This window comes from Lithobates pipiens, unplaced genomic scaffold (assembly GCF_037356315.1).
Source record: "Lithobates pipiens isolate NorthernLeopardFrog02 unplaced genomic scaffold, aLitPip1_a1.2 Scaffold_19, whole genome shotgun sequence".
NCBI classification, from domain to species: domain Eukaryota; kingdom Metazoa; phylum Chordata; class Amphibia; order Anura; family Ranidae; genus Lithobates; species Lithobates pipiens.
In genome coordinates, this window is record NW_027507764.1 from 244,432,532 (window position 1) to 244,454,768 (window position 22,237).

At 43.8% G+C, this 22,237-nt stretch overlaps 1 protein-coding gene across 5 annotated transcripts in view; it reads right to left on the bottom strand.

Moving 5' to 3' along the window:
- The window catches only part of TRIO (trio Rho guanine nucleotide exchange factor), a 751,422-nt gene that overhangs the window by 630,740 nt on the left and 98,445 nt on the right, over positions 1 to 22,237 (bottom strand). For all 5 annotated transcript variants that reach the window (XR_013277581.1, XM_077491869.1, XM_077491868.1 and 2 more), the window contains exon 8: positions 15,036 to 15,231. Coding sequence is in view for 4 of the 5 variants with exons in the window: in XM_077491869.1 (XP_077347995.1) it covers positions 15,036 to 15,231 (196 nt within the window). In the remaining variant the exon portion in view is untranslated. The remainder of the gene's footprint in view (positions 1 to 15,035; positions 15,232 to 22,237) is intronic.

Consider the following 22,237-nt stretch of genomic DNA (forward strand, 5'->3'; position numbering starts at 1 on the left):
CAAGCACCGCCTTCAGGCTTTCTAAGGGCGTAAATTTTTGAGTTCACTTCTCACTACCTATTACAGTTTTGAAGGCCATAAAATGCCAAGATGGCACAAAACCCCCACAAATGACCCCATTTTAGAAAGTAGACACCCCAAGCTATTTGCTGAGAGGCATGTTGAGTTCATGGAATATTTTTTATTTTGCCACAAGTTGCGGGAAAATTACAAACTTTTTTTTTTTTTAACAAAGTTGTCACTAAATGATATATTGCTCATGCATGCCATGGGCATATGTGAAATGACACCCCAAAATAAATTCTGCTGCTTCTCCTGAGTACGGGGATACCACATATGTGGGACTTTTTGGGAGCCTAGCCGCGTACGGGGCCCCGAAAACCAAGCACCGCCTTCAGGCTTTCTAAGGGCGTAAATTTTTGAGTTCACTTCTCACTACCTATTACAGTTTTGAAGGCCATAAAATGCCAAGATGGCACAAAACCCCCACAAATGACCCCATTTTAGAAAGTAGACACCCCAAGCTATTTGCTGAGAGGCATGTTGAGTCCATGGAATATTTTATACTTTGCCACAAGTTGCGGGAAAATTACAAACTTTTTTTTTTTTTTTTTTTTTCACAAAGTTGTCACTAAATGATATATTGCTCACGCATGCCATGGGCATATGTAAAATGACACCCCAAAATAAATTCTGCTGCTTCTCCTGAGTACGGGGATACCACATATGTGGGACTTTTTGGGAGCCTAGCCGCGTACGGGGCCCCGAAAACCAAGCACCGCCTTCAGGCTTTCTAAGGGCGTTACAGTTTTGAAGGCCATAAAATGCCAAGATGGCACAAACCCCCCCCAAATGACCCCATTTTGGAAAGTAGACACCCCTAAATTTAGGGGTACACTAGTGAGACTAGGTAATAAATGGCGGGTGCCCTGAAACTATAAAAAAATAACTAACCAACCAGCGTCACCTGTAACAGTTATATGGTGATCACTGGTGAAAGGGTTAACTGGGGGCAATTAGGGGGCTTTATGCGGTAGTATATGGGGGTCCCTGGCGCTATAAAAAGCTGCAGCGAACCTAAATACCTACCTGCCTAACTAGCGTCACCTGTGACACTAATACAGCGATCAGAAAAACGATCGCTTATTAGGCTGGGTTCACACTGGAGCGATGCGGGAACGCCACGAATGCGCGGCGGGTTCCCGCATCGCATGCCTCCCGGCGGCAGTTCACACTGCCCTATGCGAACTGCTGGGAGTGTCAGTGAAATGTTACTGACACCCCCAGATCAGTTCGCATATCGCAGTGCGATCTGCAAACTCGGATCGCATGGTGTGAACACCCATGCGATCCGATTCTGCTGCGGGCCAAAAAAAGGGTCCCGTGCGAATTTGCGTCGGGTGCGGCGAATGGCTGAACTCGAATCGCACAGAGATCGGATGTGATTTGCACTGCAGTGCGGTGCGAATCACATTCGTTCTCATAAACCGCTGCAATGTGAACCCAGCCTTAGTGACACTGGCGACGGGGGGTGATCACGGGGTTAAACCTTTATTGGGGGGGTTAGGGGGGTACCTTAGAACTAAAGGGGGCTAACCCTAACTGCCCTAAAAGTTATTAGTCACAAATGACACCCGCCGGGTGATCAGGGGGTTAAACCTTTATTAGGTAATAAATGGCGGGTGCCCTGAAACTATAAAAAAATAACTAACCAACCAGCGTCACCTGTAACAGTTATATGGTGATCACTGGTGAAAGGGTTAACTAGGGGGCAATCAGGGGGCTTTATGCGGTAGTATATGGGGGTCCCTGGCGCTATAAAAAGCTGCGGCGAACCTAAATACCTACCTGCCTAACTAGCGTCACCTGTGACACTAATACGGCGATCAGAAAAATGATCGCTTATTAGGCTGGGTTCACACTGGAGCGATGCGGAAACGCCGCGAATCCGCGGCGGGTTCCCGCATCGCATGCCTCCCGGCGGCAGTTCACACTGCCCTATGCGAACTGCTGGGAGTGTCAGTGAAATGTTACTGACACCCCCAGATCAGTTCGCATATCGCAGTGCGATCTGCAAACTCGGATCGCATGGTGTGAACACCCATGCGATCCGATTCTGCTGCGGGCCAAAAAAAGGGTCCCGTGCGAATTTGCGGCGGGTGCGGCGGGTGTGGCGGGTGCGGCGAATGGCTGAACTCGAATCGCACAGAGATCGGATGTGATTTGCACTGCAGTGCGAATCACATTCGTTCTCATAAACCGCTGCAATGTGAACCCAGCCTTAGTGACACTGGCGACGGGGGGTGATCACGGGGTTAAACCTTTATTGGGGGGGTTAGGGGGGTACATTAGAACTAAAGGGGGCTAACTCTAACTGCCCTAACAGTTATTACAGTCACAAATGACACCAATGCAAAAAAAAAAAAATGACATTGGTGTCACTGTGACTGGGGGGCAGGGGTAATTGGGGGGGTGATCGGGGGGTAAAGGGGGGGTGCGAGTGTGCCTGGCATGTTCTACTGTGTGTGTAGAGTGTTGGTGTAACTCACCGATCCGCTCTCCTCCGTGTCGGAACGAAAAATACCGACACGGAGGAGAGAATACATCACTTCCTCTCCTGTGTTTACATTACAGGAGAGGAAGTGATGTCACCGGGGATTTCTATTCGTCGGGAGCGATCGCGAGGGGGTGGCCATGAATGAATGGCCGCCCCCTCGTCCCGGATCGCTCCCGGACGAAAACCGACCGCCGCAGGCACCGGGCGGGGGCCCGATCGGGCCCCCGACCCGCGGGAGGCAAGGGACGTACATGTATGTCCTTATGCCTGCCCGTGCCATTCTACCGACGTACATCGGCGTGCGGCGGTCGGCAACTGGTTAAGCAACAGACAGCATGGATTCATGAAAGACAGAAGTTGTCAGACAAATCTGATTTCTTTTTATGAGGAGGTAAGTAAAACCTTGGACAGAGGGGTGGCGGTGGACGTGGTATACTTGGATTTTGCAAAAGCATTCGATACAGTTCCGCACACACGGCTCATGTGTAAGGTAAAGTCTACAGGTTTGGAAATATCAGTTTGTAAATGGATAGAAAATTGGCTAGAAGACAGAATTCAAAGAGTCGTGGTTAATGACTCTGAATGGTCTAAGGTTATCAGTGGTGTACCCCAAGGTTCAGTGTTGGGACCCTTACTTTTTAACATCTTTATAAATGATATTGGGTCTGGCATCAAAAGTAATATTTCTGTCTTTGCAGACGACACCAAGATATGCAGTGGAATAACGTCTTTACAGGATGTCTCCAATTTACAAGCCGACCTCAATACACTGTCTAATTGGGCGACTATGTGGCAGATGAGGTTTAATGTTGATAAATGTAAAGTTATGCACTTGGGGCCTAAGAATATGCATGCATCATACATGCTAGGGGGAGTACAACTGGGGGAATCCATAGTGGAGAAGGATCTGGGGGTTTTGGTAGACCATAAGCTCAATAACAACATGCAATGCCAAGCTGTTGTTTGCAAAGCGAGCAAAGTCCTTTCTTGTATTAAGAGAGGTATGGACTCCAGAGAAAGAGATATAATTTTGCCCCTGTTCAAATCATTAGTAAGACCTCACCTGGAATATGCCGTTCAGTTTTGGGCACCAGTTCTCAAAAAGGATATCGGGGAACTGGAGAAAGTGCAGAGAAGGGCAACCAAACTGATAAGAGGCATGGAGGATCTCAGCTATGAGGAGAGATTAGAGGAACTAAATTTATTCACTCTTGAGAAGAGGAGATTAAGGGGGGATAGGATTAACATGTTCAAATATATTAGGGGTCCATATAGTGAACTTGGTGTTGAGTTGTTCTCTGTACGGTCAACCCAGAGGACACGGGGGCACTCTTTACGTCTAGAGGAAAAGAGATTTCAGCTTCAAGTACGGAAAGGTTTCTTCACAGTTAGAGCAGTGAAAATGTGGAATAGACTCCCACCAGAGGTGGTTCTGGCCAGTTCAGTAGATTGCTTTAAGAAAGGCTTGGATACTTTCCTGATGGTACATAATATAACTAGGTACTAACATAGGTAAAGTTGATCCAGGGAAAATCCGATCGCCTATTGGGGGATCAGGAAGGAATTTTTTTCCCCTGCTGTAGTAAATTGGAGCATGCTCTGCTGGGTTTTTTTTTCGCCTTCCTCTGGATCAATTGTGGGCATAAAATTGGGTATCTGGATTGTACGATTATTTTTTATTTTATTTATTTGTTTTTAAGGTTGAACTGGATGGACTTGTGTCTTTTTTCAACCTGACTAACTATGTAACTATGTAACTATTGTAATCTGGGTTTGTCATATTTTCGCTTTTAGAAATGGTACATTTTCATGGATTCAACAGATACATTTGTCCTCAGAGGAATCATCGTTATAGGATTGCTAATTTTTTTTTTTTTTGGTGTGCTAAATGTGGAATACAAAGGATTTCTACAACAGTAGCAAAAACTAAGGAAGATGACCCCAAGGAAGTGATAGAGTTATCAGATAGATTAGCAGATTCATACGATACGGAGATGAGTGATGCGAATGAGTAAAGATATGTATCCATATACACCCTAATTAAAGCTTTACTCCACTTAGATGTGAAGTAGTATTGTGGACCCTCTGGTATCATAATAGGTAGAGAAGATATGGTAGTGAGCCCTCCATAGGGGTCAAGAGGAGGGAAATCAGTAGAATTATAGGGGTCTGATATATATATAAATTTGTAATGCACTGGTTTGTTTTATTTTTATTTTTTTTTAGACACAGTATGGTCATTGTGGTACCCATGTTTTCTTTTCACTTTCTATCAGTCACATGATGTAACCACCTGCTTAACTGTTAAGATGATAACTGTTAACACCCTTTGCGGTTAAAAAGATATGAATGCTGAATGGACTAAACGATATGGTCACACCTATAACACGCCTAGACCTTATGCATATTCATAAATGTATATTGTTAAACTTGATGTTTGTAAGTCCATCCTTCTTCATTCGGCTCGGTAAAGCTGGATATCAGTGTGTGCTGCGTCTAATCCACTGCACCCAATTCTTTTTATCAATTTGGATCTACAATCTTACCTGAATGGTCTTGTTTGGAGACTCCCTAACCGGATTTAACATAAAGGAAAGGAGAGTCCGAGAGTGTGGACATACTACAATTTTGACTGGGGATATGCTGCAGAAGACAATGTGGAACTGGAGAAGTGTTACATGAGACTAGTAGAGATCAATTCTAGTACCCTAATCAATGCGGTCCGAGGGCCACACATCATATACCAAAGAACTCAATGTGTCCTTTGGATTACAGGTTGGGCACGGGGACTCTTGGAGACTTGTAGCTGCAGGTACCCAATTCAACTCCTAGGACAATCAACCGTAAATCCCTAATGAGATCCAATGCTATGTGGGAAGAGCATGAGTAAAATACTACTGTGCTAAGACAGGGATTGCACCAGCTCTTACGCAGTCCACTCACTTCAATATTGTGGTAGCTTCGCCCTAGATGTATAGTCACAAATTATGTCATCGGGAGCTCCCCATGGGCAGCATTGAATCTCCTTCTGGTGGAGCCCATTCAGAAGAGTCTATACATTTATCTTACATTTGATTGCATTGATATAGTTATAATAATGTGTTTTTAAGTGGTAAGCACTATGGTTTTTTAACCAATTACAGACCGGACCATTTTGCTGGTCAAAGACCAGACCACTTTTTGCGATTTGGCACTGCGTCGCTTTAACTGACAATTGCGCGGTCGTGCAAAGTGGCTCCCAAACAAAATTGACGTCTTTTTTTCCCACAAATAGAGCTTTCTTTTGGTGGTATTTGATCACCCCTGCGGTTTTAATTTTTTGCGCTATAAACAAAAATAGAGCCACAATTTTGAAAAAAAACACATTATTTTTTACTTTTTGTTATAATAAATATCCCCCAAAAATATATAAAAAAACATTTTTTTCCCTCAGTTTAGGCCGATACGTATTCTTCTACATATTTTTGGTATAAAAAAAAATCGCAATAAGCGATTATTGATTGGTTTGCGCAAAAGTTATAGCGTTTACAAAATAGGGATAGTTTTATAGCATTTTTATTAATACATTTTTTTTTACTAGTAATGGCGGCGATCAGCGATTTTTATTGTGACTGCGACATTGTGGGGGACCCATCGGACATTTTTGACACATTTTTGGGACCATTGTCATTTATACAGTAATCACTGCTATATAAATGCAGTGATTCCTGTGTAAATGACACTGGCAGTGAAGGGGTTAACCAGTGGGTGGCAGTGTAGGGGTTAAGTGTTCCTAGGGGTGTGTTACTAACTGTGGGGGGGTTGGGCTTTCATTTAGTGAACACTGATCTCTGCTCCAAACACATGGAGCAGAGATCAGCGTCACTAGTTGCTAGGCAGAATGGAGAAATGCTGTTTACACGGCATTTCCTCCATTCAGCCGTCCCGTGAGACGATCGCGGGGATGCCCACGGCGATCGAGTCCGCGGGTCCCGCGACCGGACTCACGGGGGTCCCGACCAGCGCGGGAGCGCGCCGCAGGCGGCGCGCTCCCGATGGCAGGGCGGCATTGAATATTGGCCGTACCTGTACGCCAATATGCCTGCCCGTGCCATTCTGTCGACGTACATCGTCGTGCGCTGGTCGGGAACCGGTTAAAATTGTCGCTCTTCATGGGTTGCAGGAAAGACATTTTCTTCATTCCACCATCAACACAGACTGTGTTGACAGGGGAATCTATCCCGCTAAACTATTGTGTTCTCCCACCGGGAGAACAGTGATTATCGCTAGCAACTATAACAGACACTAACGTCAATCATGTGTAAAATCAGGCAGGCTGGTTGTACCCAAGCTGTTTGATCAACTTGGCTACACTCAGCCAGCCTATACATGGTTTGAATCTTTCAAACAGTCTATGGCTGGCATTACTCTCTAAGGGTTATGATGGTCAATACAACCATTTAGTTCTGTATATACCACAGCCAAAAACTGGAACAAGATACTCACACACCAGAACTGTGACTAGTTTGCTCATCATCATTCGATTGTAATTATGAATTAGCTTTTCTGGACTTAACCCTATTTCATCAAGACACCAATTCTGTCCAAGAACTACACGAAGCCTACGGCAGGCAATTCCTTTCTACATCATCACAGCTGTCACCATCCAAGATGGATCTCGAATATTCCAAAAAGTAAATTTTGCCGATTACGTAGGAATTGTACCAGAAAGTCAGACTATATCACAGAAGGAATACTGTTAAAACAAAAATTAATCAAAAAATCATTTCCACCTAAACTCATTGAAGATGCATTTGAATTTTATCCAACAGAGCATCCAATTTCTACGAGGGACACTGAGCAACCCAGTATTCAACCTGTCAGATTTGTGACTCAATTTCATACTCAACATAAAAGCAATGGAACGTATTTTGAACAAACACTGGTCCATCCTACACAGAGACCCTCAGTTAAAATCCTTAATTACATCTAAACCAAAATTCACATATAGGAGAACAAAATATAAAAAATTTGGTAGCACCCAGCAAATACAAGTCCCGACAGGAATCCAAAATTGCATTTCCATGTCTCATTCCCCTAGTAGGCATGTATCCAGGGCCGCTGATAGGGCAGTACAACCAGCCCTGTTGTACCGGGCCCGGCCAGCAGGGGGGGCCCGAGCAGCTTTTAACTTCTAGCTAAAAAAAAAAAAAAAAAACGAAATAACTATATTAACCTGCACCCACTTGATTACTAACATATATAAGGAATATATATTCATTTCCTGGGCCCCATCAGGCTACCAGAGGGGCCCAGGAGGTGAAAGCAGAAGAGGGACTTTTTTTCTATTTTCGGGTGCAGGGATACAATGCTGTGCCGCATGCTGTTCTCAGTATACCTGCACAAACTAAAGTTCTTCCTGCTCACTGTATGCCTCCCCGGCGGATGGATATTACTGTTATACGGCTCCCTTCATCCAGTAAGTGCTGCAGCTTGAGGGACTTATCACTGGGACGGCTGAGACAGACAGAGCAGCAGGAGTAATCTGGACAACGGCAGTGGTGCACAGGCAAGCAGTCCCCTGCACACACACACACACACACACACACACACACACACACACACACACACACACACACACACACACACTGACAGGTCACACTATTGTAGCATGTGCAGTCCCTAGACTCTGTGTGCTCATGGTAATTATCATTATGATGATCAGGGCACAGTAGGTGCTGTATGGCTCTGTCAGTGTAACATGACTGTGTGGTGCTGACTTTCCTGATATATGACTGTACTGTGTGTTACAGACTATAACTCAGCACAGCCATAACAAAGTCAGCATCACACAGTCATGTTACACTGACAGAGCCACACAGCACCTGCTGTGCACTGATCATCATAATGATAATGACCATGTGCACATAGTGAGATGCTACTTTTACACATGTGATGGGGGAAGGGACAGTAAAAATACATAGCCAAGCTGCATTTTTACCACCCCCAAACCACTCTCCTTTCATAACCTTTCACCCAAGCTTTGCAATTAGGTCCTTTTTCATGCAGACCTGATTGAAAGCTCCGTATGAAGACACAAACTGAATGGGCACAGATGTCAAAACACTGACATCTCTCCCATTCAGATGCAGTTATGATTGGTGGGGCGCTGTAAATGTTAAATGTTCCAGCTCCTGCCTCCTGCCCTGACAGCGTGGAGGCAGGGGTGGGGTTATGGGCGGAGCCAGGATGGGTTGTGGGCGGGGTCAATGGGGCCCCGTCAGGTAGGCTGTATGGGGCCCCATGATTTCTAACAGCGGCCCTGCATGTATCAGTGCCACAAAAAACTGTGCTTGACCTGCAAGCACGTCGAGCATGGTCAAAAAGAGTTTACAAACAAAGGTAAAACGTATCAGTTCAGTAATTGCGCTACAGAGTTTCTAGTTTACCGTTTGCTCTGTCCGTGTGGGCTGCACTACGTTGGCAGAACCACACGCACCCTCAGAAAGAGGTTTGGGGAGCACTGCCAGAGGCTGAAGACGACACACACAGTGTTCCCCTACACTTTCTTAGGAAGCATGATCATTCTTCGTCGGGCCTAAGGGTCTGGATTATTGAGTCCATCCCCGGTACGTTCCCACTGGCAGAACATTTTAAACGTCTCTGAAAGAGGGAAACATACTGGATTTATACTTGGGACTCTTGCCCCTGGGGGCTTGAATGAGGAGTTAGAGGTAGTAGTTTAATGTGAGAGAGGAAGAAGCAAACTTCTTCTCTCCTTGCCTCCCCCTTTCTTCATTCCTTTCACTATATTTGGGTACCAAAGTATTTCAAAATGGTCATATGCAGATTTAGTTTGCATTTAGGTTATTGTTAGTTTCTTTTCTAATTGTTTAACAAGAGTCTCGAGTCCTCCTGGGTATCGTCCATATCAGTACTGGGCGTTTGTCCACCTCAGCTCCCGGTTGGAGCTGTTCTCCGAACTGCTTTTTCAGTCCCACTACCGCATCAGCTACACAGCGAACTCCAGTAAGTTAGCTTTGGTTGGGGTGATTATTCAGGTCGCTCCCCAACCTTGCTACTTTAGCCATATATTATATATATATATATATATATATATACACACACACACACACACACATTGTATATGTATGTATGTATATATATATATATATTATATATATATTCTTATATACATTTAATTAATTTTTCTATTTTCATATAAAAAAAAAAATCTTAGATTCCATATATGCTTGCTCCTGATGAGTGGCGGTTAAGCCACGAAATGCGTAGAGCTACTGGTTTCCATGTATTTACCAAATCGTATTAAGACCTCTATGTCATTATAGAATTCAAGGCCCCGATGGGTACTCCCTCATCTAAGACCTTTGGGGACCTTTTAACTCCTCATTTTCTGTCCGCATACAATGTGGCGGGGAAGGGACTATCCTTCCGGAAGACACACTGCGAGCACACATTACAGTGATTCCGAAAGAGGGTAACAATCCATTACATTGCCAAAATTATTGGTGATCTCTCTTCTAAACGTTGATCTAAAAATATTCACCAACATTCTTTCCATATACGCCTGATGGACCTGATCCCGCAATTGATCCACTCCGACCAGGTTGAGTTTGTCCCTACGATGGAGGCTTGAGATAACACTACCAAGGAGAATAATTCGATTTATGCTGCCCAGACAAGGAAGACCCCATTCAGGCTATTTATTCTTGTCCTTCAGCCCAAGTTAAAATAAACGGCCACCTTTGTGCGCCATTTCGGATATCAAACGGGATGAGACAGGGTTGCCCAGTCTGCTTTGATCTTTATTTTGACCTCCGTCCCCCAAAATTGAGGTGTTAAGGGATGACGTCTTGTTCTTCCTGACTAACCCTTTGGTATTTATCCCAAACCTTCTTTTGGAACTGAGGATCTATGAGGAGGTCCTTTTTCCGCAATTATCAGAAATCAGAGGTGCTGGATGTGTCTCTGCCGACTATCTTAGCTGCACTGCTAGGGGTGTACTGCTCTGGGTGTCCTTTTAAATGGGCTTTATCTTACATTAAGATTTGGGTATCCTTTTGTCCTGCAAGGTGGAAGAGATTATTCCTTTCCCTCCCCCCTTTTTGACAAATATAAAGAAGGGCCTCCAGGACTGGCAGCACAGCCTGTTCTCCTGATTTGGGCTCTGTGGCATAGTAAAAATGAACGTTGGGCCTCGGTTGTTTTATCACTTTTGAGGCCCTTCCCATACGGGTTCCTGGCTCCTTCCTTACAGCAGTAAACTGAGCTTTGGTCACCTTCCTTAGGGCCCAGAAACTCCCTTGCCTTGCCCAATCTATTCTGCAACATCCGAAATGGCTAGGTAGCATGTCATTATTGGATTCCAACCTCTACCACTTGGCTGGCCTTCTGACCCATGTCTTTGATTAGTGCCGTCATGGCTCTTTGAAACAGTGGGTGCAGGTTGAGCAATCCCTCGCGGGGATACAGTTGGAGTCGGTGTCTTAATGCCAGAGGACCTTACCGCGTGGGATGCTGGATCAGCCTACAGTGGGGGAGACATGGTGGTTAGGCAAGAAGGCCTTCCAAAACTATCCTATAGCACCAACCCTATTGCCGCTCACCCCAATTGCTGGCAGCCTGGCTTTCAGCCCTGGACTCAGCGACCCTAGATTTCAAGAACTAAAAGTGGTAGAGAGAAGACAAGTGAGACATGGAAGACTAGACAACAAATTATGGACAACCCGGCCCTTGAGGCACTCACGTTCTGGCAAAAACTATAGCTAGCTAATTTTGTTGGCTCTCTACCTTCCCTTCCAGAGGCTATTAACCTCTTTCGAACTAATATGTCTGGAGCAGTCTCCGATGCGACATGCAATATCCCAGACTTAGCAACTATTGTTATCCCAGCTTCCAGACTTTAGACCGCCATATGCTAACAGATGGGAACCAGAGCTGGGAATACAACTTACTAAGAAACAGGTCGAGAGACTATTCCTTTTTTGTTACAAAACTTCTATCTGTGTCAAACATCAAGAGTCTGGAATTCAAGGTGCTAACCCGGTGGTACTACATGCCAGAAAGGATCCATAATATGTTTCCCCAGAGCTAGAGATGTGGTTCGCTTCTTCTAGAGGGAGGCCCACCGAATAGCTCGAAAGTTCACTGAGAGGGAGCTACCATGGACTCCCAGGTTCTTCCTACAGCATCACGAGATTCCGACCAAGACCTATAGGAAATCCATACTGCCGTTCCTGCTCACAGCAGCTAAAAGCTGCATCCCACTTGGAAGCAGCCACTGTCTGTTGGTTGAAAAAAAGTGGCAGAAATGAATGCAATAGACGATTTGGTGGCCAGAGAGACAAGCCTGCTTGGGAAATTTCTCACAAAATAGTTCTATTGGCAGGAATTTGTCTATTTTGAGGAGTATACGGAGCTGGTGGCTTAGTCACCTGGAAGAGCGACGCCTCGAGAGGCCCCCTGGACATGGTTGGGTGACTGGTTGGTGGCACCCCCTTCTCTCATTTCCCCTCCCCCCCCTTTTTTTTTTCTTTCCCTCTGTTCTTCCCCCACTGTTCTCTTCTTGTAGTCAAGACCTTTGGGTCATCCTTTTCTCTACCTCACATAAATGAATACGGCGATAGCTGTGCAAAAATTGTCATGCAGGTTACAGAGACTCTCTAGACCTGGAAGTCCAGGGATAGTTTCCCTGAGAAGTTGGTTCACTCTTGCTACTATAATGTGGTGTTTGTTCTTTTGGTCTTTTATTTGGATTGCTTTGTTTTATGCACACCAATTTGGTGATTTCTGCATTTCTGCATGTCTTACACAAATAAAAAAATTGAAAAAAAAAAAGAATATAAGCCTTTGTTTATGGTTACTGGCCCTGTACCCCGATCTGTGATCTGCTGTGTCCGAATGGGAAAATATACCAGGACGTCCTCCCAGAATGGCACCTTTCCTGCCTGGTGGTATATATTCAGTATCCCTCTCATAGCAGTATGAGGCCAGCTTTAATCTACAAAATTAGGGAGACAGCAGCCAATGTAAGGATTACTGACCTGGCCAACTGGCAGCCGCTCTGCCCTGCTGTAATCCTTATGGCAGTAGCCGCGAAAGAGTTAAAGTAAGAATACACTTGCCTTTTGAATTTAGAAATTGTGTTTTTTGATAGGTTAAAGCTTTAACCCTTTCAACTGCCAAGTCCGCACGAAGTAACATTTGGCTGTGCAATCTGCGAAACATTCAGTGGAGTCCAAAGGAGACATGCTGAGTCTTTTAGACCTGGCATATGTCAATAAAGAGAACCTGTCACCTAAAAACAATTTTGCAAAAAAATAGGATTTTCGACTTATCATAAAATCTGTTTCTCATTCGTTCATTGATATAGCCTTCTTTATTCAGAACCATAGGGTTACATCGCCCCCTACAGGAGTAGGACACTAGGCAGGAAAAAAAAAGGACTTGGCTACACCCATGGGCAGTCCTAGGTGATATACACCCCCCCCCTCTGCTATAGGCCTTCAGTTAAATAACAAGCATTATCAGAAGTATTAAAACTCCATAGAGGGGCAGGTGCTGCGTTTGTCAATGAACTCAGAGAAACTTATTTTACGGCAAGTCAAAAATAACATTTTTCTTATTTGTTCATTGACAGACACAGCCTTTTTTATTCGGAACCATAGGGATGCCACAAAGCAGTGCCAAATATGAGGGGTGGGGCAGCCAACAAAAAAACAGGCCAAACAGACAAACTGGAGCTTAGCAAGAACAACCTGGAGCCCACCTGACCAGCCAAAAGAAAGAAACAAAGAAAAAAAAAAAAAAAACACACACACCCCTTCACAAGGGAAAAAACCTGCAGCCTGAAGAACCTTGCGGCCAAAAGAAGCATCCCCAGATGCCAGCACATCCATATTGTAAAATTTTGTGAAAGTGTGTACTGACGACTAGGCAGCCACCTTGCAACTTTGCGTTACTGACGCCAGATGATGGAAGGCCCCGGAGGCACTCATCGCCCGAGTTGAGTGCACCTTCACCAAGGAAGGGAGGAACCCGACCCTTGATATTATAGGCCTGAGTCAGTCTGCCTGATCCAACTAGAAATGGTCACAGAGGAAGCAGACAGCTCGCCACCGAAGTGGAGGGGCTGTCGGCCATGAGGGACACTGCGACTCGAGCCGAGACCCAGTCACATGTGACCTCGCAAGACGTTTAACTCGCAGGGCCGGTCTCCATCCAGTCAGGCTAGGTTGGAGCCGAACTAGCGCATAGCTGCGGTCTGTACACGCTCGCTAGCCAGACTGGGGTGACCACTGGATCGAATGTAAAGCCCGTTGCCCATCCCAGCGATTGTTTTTTTCCTGGATTTTTCAGGTGATGTCTACAAACTAAAAAAAAAAAAAAAAAAAACTGCCAGGACAAGAGATCCCAGCGGGGAACTAGGTCCTCACTCCTGACTAGGCAGAAAAAAAACTGAAGGCCTATAGCAAAGAAGGGGGTGTATATCACCTAGGACTGCCCATGGGCGTAGCCAAGTCTTTTTTCTGCCTAGTGTCCTACTGCTGTAAGGGGTAATATAACCCTATGGTTCTGAATAAAGAAGGCTGTGTGCCAATTAACAAATGAGAAAATTTAATTACAACCAAGCACATAAAATCCCCCCAAAAAATATTTTGAAGCCTCCCTACCTCCACATATAGGCATGTAAGGACAAACGCATGTGTCCGGGGCGCCTACGCATGAAAACTTCAATTGCGATACACGTTACATATCGCCGTGCATTCTGTAGCAAAAGTATTTCTAGTACAAAACCTCCTCCGTAACACTAAACCAATACTTATAAGGGGCTTTTGAAGTGTCCCCTATAGGGTACTCAAGATTGTCACCATTTCACAGGTGCACACAAATTTAAGGTTTGGCATGTTGGGTATCTATTTACTCAGCATAACCCTGTCTTTTATAAAATACCAAAAATGTGGGCAATTTATTGTGTGTTTGCCATAAAATTCACTTTAGTGTGGTATGGAAAAAAATGTGCATTTCCTAGACCTCTGCAGTAATATTGTGTGTCATAAAAAATTTGAAATAGCACTATTTTATTCTCTAGGGCAGCGATGGCGAACCTTGGCACCTCAAATGTTCTGGAACTACATTTCCCATGATGCTCAACTACAACACTGCAGAGTGAAGCATCATAGGAAATATAGTTTCAAAACAGCTGGGGTGCCAGGGTTCGCCATTATTGCTCTATGGTGTCTGCTTTCAGAAAATACATAATGTTTGGGGGTTTTACGTCATTTTTAGGGCTTACAATAATTTTTTAAACATGTGAAAAAAGAGAAAAAATGGCTCAGGCAGCGAAAAGGTGAAAGCTTAATGCAAGCTTTGCTACTAACTGTATTAGTCCATTTGGACTAGCTTCGATAGAAAACCTGAAGTTAGGCTTGGAAAAAAAAAAACGAAAAATAAAAAACAGCTTCTATTACTGTCATACCTGAAGATTGGACCTCATTGACATATTGCAACAGTTCTTGTCCTTGGTGGATGACATCAAAAGTCAAGTTATTCATGGTTAGGGCTTTGTCAGCATGATGCTGCAATCTTTGTTCTGCAAGTGTAAGATCCTCTGTGTCAAAATCGTTCATTTGTATAGAAAGTTCATCATTCCAAGATTCTAGATCAGAGATTATCTATAGTTTACAGAGAGATAAGGATTAGTTAAAAAAATAAATAACGCACAGACAATAACAGTGCACAGAAAAAGCCCACTTTAATCATTTGACTTCTGGAAGATTTACCCCCTTCATGACCAGGCCATTTTTTGCGGCAGTGCACTGTGTTGCTAAAAATTGTGAGGCCATGCAACTCTGTACCCAAATAAAACGTATGTCTTTTTTTTTCCCACAATTTTTTTTTTGTACTATAAACATTTTGAAAGGCTTCCACAAGCACAGTGTATCGAGGCACTTTGTCACCCATCACAATAAAGATCCCACGCAGTTAAAATTCTGGGGGATAGAACTATGTGAAACATTGGCGTAGGTGTCAAAGTCAGAAAGCTTAGCCAACTCGAATCTAAGTGGATCTTTACGTTAGACGCATTTGCACCTCGGGGTCTCAATATAGAGTTTAATTTTAATTGCTTTATTAATAATTTTTTACTTTCTCTGGTCATTCAGGTTCTCCTGCTACCTCCAACTCTCTCACTAGTCTCCTATATTTATTTTTATATTTGGGTACCTATCTATGTTTTACTCAAATTTATAATCCATCTGTAGGCTCTCTGCTTTCCTTGTAAATTTGATTATTATTAGTCTAAGTCATTTCCGGTTTTGATAGAGAGAGAGAGAGAGATTATATATATATATATATTTTTTTTCATCTATATAATTTTATGATATACAATATAATTTTATTTTTTATTTTTACCACCCCTCCCCTTTCTTTTAATAATTATTGACGTTGGGCCGTCTAGTGCATGTGCCTTTTATCGCGTACCCCCTTCGCAATACCATTGTTTTTAGATTTCTATATTTGGGAATTTTTTATTTTTGTATACATTTTCTATTTCCATTTTTATCTTGCCCATTTCAATGCCATCATCTACAGGCACCCATAAACTAGAGCTATTTTTAACACTTCTACTGACTTAGTTTCGCCATTGTTCAATTATATTTATTTCTGTATTGTGGTCGAGTTTCTGCAAGAATATGGCCACAGCTCTACTTCCATTCTTGTGAGCCATTGGAAAATGGCCCCTGAATGGATGTTTAGATCTATCTGGCCAAATATCCACCAAAAAGATACTTCGGGCGACCAGAGCCATCTGAAAATGGCTGTCAGTTGACCTTCGGTGACCAAAGCTTCAAGAAAATGGTTGCTGTATACACAAAACCACACATACATAAAAAGACACTTCCATTATCTTTAGTTATCCCCTGATGAAGTCACGTGACTGTGACAAACACGCTTTGGGAATACGAGATACAGGAAGTGATGTGGACAAGCTCGCTACTCGTTTTTTGTTGCCAGTTTGTTACTGTTTACGGTGAGTATCTGTTTTTATTCTGTTGCCATTAACATTTTGCGAAATTACTACACTATCGAGCATCCCTCTAGTTCCCATACTCATCCATGCCCTACTTTCAAGGTTTTCCCGCTCCAGTGAGTTAAAGGGGATGCTGACTGCTATAAGGATACATACACCAGCTGAGCCAGAGAAGACATTTTGGGGACACTTACCAGGGGACATATAGCAGTTCCACAACAGATTTATTTAAATGCTGTTACCTTACAGCAGTAAGGTAAGGGTACACCCCATATATTTAGCTTCACAGAAGATAAGCCATCACCAGCACCTCACTGCAGAAAGTGACAACCAGCACTTTATATTTCTTTGTGTTGATATACAGTCTATATATATTGCACTATACCATATTTTTGAAAAAGGAACTTTTCACGGACACATATACTATATTCACTTATGAATACTTGTTATCTCATTGGACATTTTTCATCATAGTATTTATAGCCACTGCAATCAATTCCATTGTTTACTAAGGAAATATTAATGATCAATGTGTGATTTATGCAATTTATTTTGTGTCTAAGTCTACACGTGTTTCTATTGCCTCTTGTTAGTGTGGTTTTAGTGTTTTCCTCACAGAGCACTTTCTTATAATTTATACAGTGCAGCACTATTCTAAATATATATATATATATATATATATATATATATATATATATATATATATATATATATATATATATATATATATAATTTTATTTATTTTTTCCCTTCTTCATAAAATTTAGGCCAATCTGTATTTTGCTAAATTTTTGGTCAAAACAAATGGGATTTTTAAAAAAGCTTACATGTAAAATCCTTTTCTTTGATTTACATCAGGGGACACAGAGCCATAGTAATAAACTGTGGATTATATCAGCGTATCAGGTGCTGGAAACTCGCGCGCCCCTTAAGGCGTGAACTTCCCTCATATAATCCCTCCCATTACTGGGAGTCCTCAGTTTTGTAGCCATGCAATCAAAGTGTATAAGAAGAAGGGAGGGACCTCTGTGTCCCCTGATGTACTTCGAAGAAAAGGATTTTACAGGTAAGCTGTTATAAAAATCCTATTTTCTTTTCTTACATCAGGGGACATAGAGCCATAGTAATAACTACGTGGGATGTCCCATTGCAATGGCAACTGAAGGGGGGGGGGACAGAATCAAAGAAACAGGAGGCCAGAGGACTCATACTGAAGCCTGCAGTGTATGCTGTGACCGAAGGCAATATCCTCATGACCTTTAATATCGATTTGATAAAATCGGATAAACGTCTGCACCGAAGACCATGTTGCGGTCTTGCAGATCTGAGCCATAGAGGCCTGATGATGCACCACCCAAGAGGCACTAAGCTCCCTGGATGAGTGTGCTCTTAATATGAGAAGGAAGAATTTTCTTCTTTAAGTTGAAGCTTGATCAATCGCTTGACAAACCCATTTGGAAAATAGTGGATCTTGACGCTGCCTGTCCATATCTTGGACCCTCTGGCAGTACAAACAAAGCTTGTGTTTTGAAAACCTGAGCGCTCGCCTTTAAATAGATTCTTATCACTCTTACTACATCAAGAGACTCTAGTGCTTTCTCTTCCCCAGATAAAGGCTTCTGGGGACAAAGAAGGAAGAATAATATCTTGGTTTTAATGAAAACCTGTTACTACTTTTGGTAAGAATTTAGGATGAGGACATCAAACCACCTCATTCTTATGCATGATGAAATATGGCTCTTACAAGACAGAGAGAGCCGTTGGTTCCGATACTCTTCTAGCAGAAGAAATGGCAAGCAAAAAAGATTATCTTTCTTGTCAAAGAACCAAGAGAATATCTCGTATGGTTCAAATGGCTGATTCAGCAATGCTGAAAAGACCAATTTTAAATCCTAAGGATTTAAAGGTGCCTTGATAGGAAAAGACATTGACACTTTAAATAGTAAGACACTCTTTGGTAAGAATCCAGGGTCTGTCTTTAGAATGACTCTGTCCTCTAGAATCTGTAAAAACGGTTCTCTGATGGAAAGGGCTTGGATTTCACTGACCCTTCGGGCTGAAGTGATTGCCACCAGGAGTACTGACTTAAACGTAATAAGCCTTAGGGAGGCTTCTGAGATAGCCCAAAGGGTGACCCCAAGAAAGCTTTTAGCACAATTGCTAAATCCCAGGATGGAACTCTGTTGACTTTGACTGGCTTACGTCTAGCAACTGCCTTACAGAATCTAGCGACAAAAGGATTTTCCTGTAGACGTTCATCTAGGTACACACTTAATGCAGCTATCCGTACCTTAATAGTACTTAGAGTTAATGCTTTGTTTATCCCCTCCTGGAGAAACTGTAGAATATTAGCCGTATTCATGTTTTTCTCCTTACGGCTATTCAGCCAGCTATTACATTTTCTCCAGACTTTCTTGTAAATAGCGCTTGTGACTGGTTTACAACTCTGTAGTATGGTCGCAATTACCTCTTCTGTTAGGCCCTTACTCCTCAAAACTTCCTCCTCAGTAACCATGCTGAAAGCTTCAGCGTGGCCACCTGCTGATGACAGAGAGGTCCCTGTGACAGGAGGTCCTGTCTGCAGGGAAGTCTTAGAGGTGGACGGTCTGTCAATTGTAGCAAGGTTGTGAACCACAGTCTCCTGGGCCAAAACGGTTCTACTAGGATTAAACAGGTTTCCTCTGTGAGGAATTTTTCTAGAACCCTCGGAATGAGGTGAAGAGGGGGGAATGCATACGCCAGACTGAAGGTCCACGGAGTCTGCAAGGCATCTACAGCCAGGGGCTGATCTCCTGGGCTTAGCGAGCAAAAACTTGGAACCTTTGCATTCTCCTTGCTTGCAAAAAGGTCCACTACTAGTTTTCCCCAGTGAGCTGTTATAAGATTGAATACTTCCGGGTCCAAAGACCATTCTTGATTCGAAACTCTTTGTCGACTCAAGAAGTCCGCAGAGCTGTTCAGCTTCCCTTTCACGTGTACAGCAGAAATGGATCCTAGATTGAATTTTGCCCACCGACATCAAACGAGGACTTCTGGTACCTCCCTGTTTGTTTATATAAACTACAGCCATCATATTGTCTGAGCAGACTTGTAGATGTTGACCCTGTATTGTGGTCTGAAAAGCTAAAATAGCTCTTAGGATTGCTGTTAGCTCCTTCCAATTGGAGAAGAAACATTTCTCTTCCGGGGTCCACCTGCCCTGGACCCAGCTCGGGCCGAGATGGGCTCCCCAGCCCCAGCTGCATGCATCCGTGGTCAGTGTTGATGTGATAGGCAGGACCCAAGGAACCCCTTTGTTTAGGTTCTCCCTGTCCTTGCACCACCAGAGGGAGCATTTTATTTTTGAGGGGATCGATACCTCCTCCTCCAAACCTCTGCCCTTTAACTGTTCCCACAAGAACCTCTGAATGTCTCTTTGGTGGAACCTGGCCCATTGTACGGCTGGAATGGCTGCTGTCATAAGACCTAGTACTGACATTACCTTCTCTGCCACAGATTCAATCTTTTCTTCCAGCAGGACTATTCTCTGGTCTACTGACCTGATCCTGTAACCTAAATACAGGATCTCCTGTGTTGGGGTAGTCTTGGATTTTTCCTGACTGATAATCCACCCCAATCGATTCAGGCTGAGCTGTGTCAACTCTAAATCCTGAGACAGACGACTCTCAGAGTGTGCTGTTAGGAGTAGGTCGTCTATATAGGGAATAATCGAGACTGGCTGGAGTCTTAACGGAACTAGTGCCTCCCCGAGAACCTTGGTAAAGATCCTCAGGGAGGACGACAGTCAGAAGGGAAGTGCTCTGCACTGAAAGTGATAAACTTTCGTGTCTATCTGAACTGCCATCCGAAGGAATTTTTTGGCATTCCTTCATTATTGGTATATGCAAATAAGCATCCCTTAGATCTAGGGTAGCCATTAATATCTCCTTCTGGAGAAGATTTTTTATGGAATAAATGGACTCCATCCGAAATCTCTTGTAACGGATGAAGTGGTTCAGAGGTCGGAGGTTCATAAATAGTCTGAACTTCCCTGACTGCTTTTTTACCACGAAAATGTGTGAGTAAAAAAAGTCCCCCTGTTCCTGAATAGGGACTGGTGTCAATACCTCTTGATCCACCATCTCCCCTATCAGTAATGGTAAGGCCTTTTCTGAGTGACTTGGGAGTTTTGTCACCAAAAACTTTGAGGGAGGGCTGCTGTGAAATTCCAGCGTGTGACCCCTTTTTATTATATTTAAGACATACTCGTTCGAGGTTGTCTTTTCCCACTGTGGAAGAAATCTGCTCAATCTTCCTCCCACAGGAACCCTGACGTCACTGAGGTTTGGAGTCTTGATTGAGGCGGTTAAAAAGCATGCCCCCTTTTCCCTTACCCTCATGTCCTGACCAGTGTTTTTTGGGGATGGAGCCCTTCTGAATTAGAGAGTTCCTTAGAGAGACGAAAAATCTTCCTTTGAAAATTTTTCTTTTTTGTGGGAAAGGTTCTTTTATCCGCTGTCCTTTCTAAGGCGGTATCTAACTCACGCCTGAAGACTAAGTCCCCTGTAAAAGGGACACTGCACGAGTTTTAGATGCCGTGTCTCCCCCCAAGTTTTCATCCATACTGACCTTCTTGCTGCCACTGAAAGTGCTGCTGACTTCTTGCTGCCATAAACTTTACGGAATCAATGCGTGCATCAGAGATGAAACTAGTGGCCTTGAAAAGCATAGGGAAGGTTTTCAAAAGCTCCCCCCAGGAGTGCCTGCTTTTAAGTGTTCCTGCAGTTGTGACAACCAGAACTCCAGGTTTCTAGCTACACAAGAAGTGGATAGAGCTGGTTTCAAGCCTGCCATAGAGGCATCCCAGGCCCTCTTTAAAGCGGACCTCCACCCTGAAGTGAAGGTTCCGCTCATCTGACCCCCCCCCCCCCCTCCGGTGCCACAATCGGCACCTTTCAGGGGGGTGGGGGGTGCAGATACCTGGGATAATCCAGGTATCTGCACCCACTTCCGGGACAAGCTAGCCGCAGATGCCACCCCCCGTTGTGTTCTGGGAAACACACAGTTCCCAGGACACAGCGGGGACCAGTGGAGACGCGCAGCACTACTCGTGCATGCGCAGTAGGGAACCGGGCAGTGAAGCCACAATGCTTCATTTCCCGATTCCCTGACAGAGGATGGTGGTGGGGGAAGCGGAGAGAGGAGCGATTGCTCGTTATCTGCCGCCAACATCGCTGGACCCTGGGACAGATAAGTGTCAATTTATTAAAAGTCAGCAGCTGCAATATTTGTAGCTGCTGGCTTTTAATATTTTTTTTTTAAAGGTGCAGCTCCTCTTTAAGACTATGTCTGTTCTCCTGTCCATTGGGTCTTTTAAATGGCCCATATCCTTAAAAGCCAGATCAGCTTGCTTTGAGACTTTGGACAGAGGGGTGTCTAGTTTAGGATTTTTATTCCGGACCGCCTCTGGGCTCTCATCAAAGGGAAACCTTCTCTTAAGGGAATTAGGAAAGAAAACCTTATCCGGTTCAGACAACTCCTTACGGTCAAGGTCAGAAAGCACTTTATGTATTGGAAAAACCTTTGCTTTTTTTCCCCAGAGCCTCATACATCTTATCATGTCTGGTTAATTGAGTTTCCTCCTCCTCAATTTCCAGCGTATCATAGAT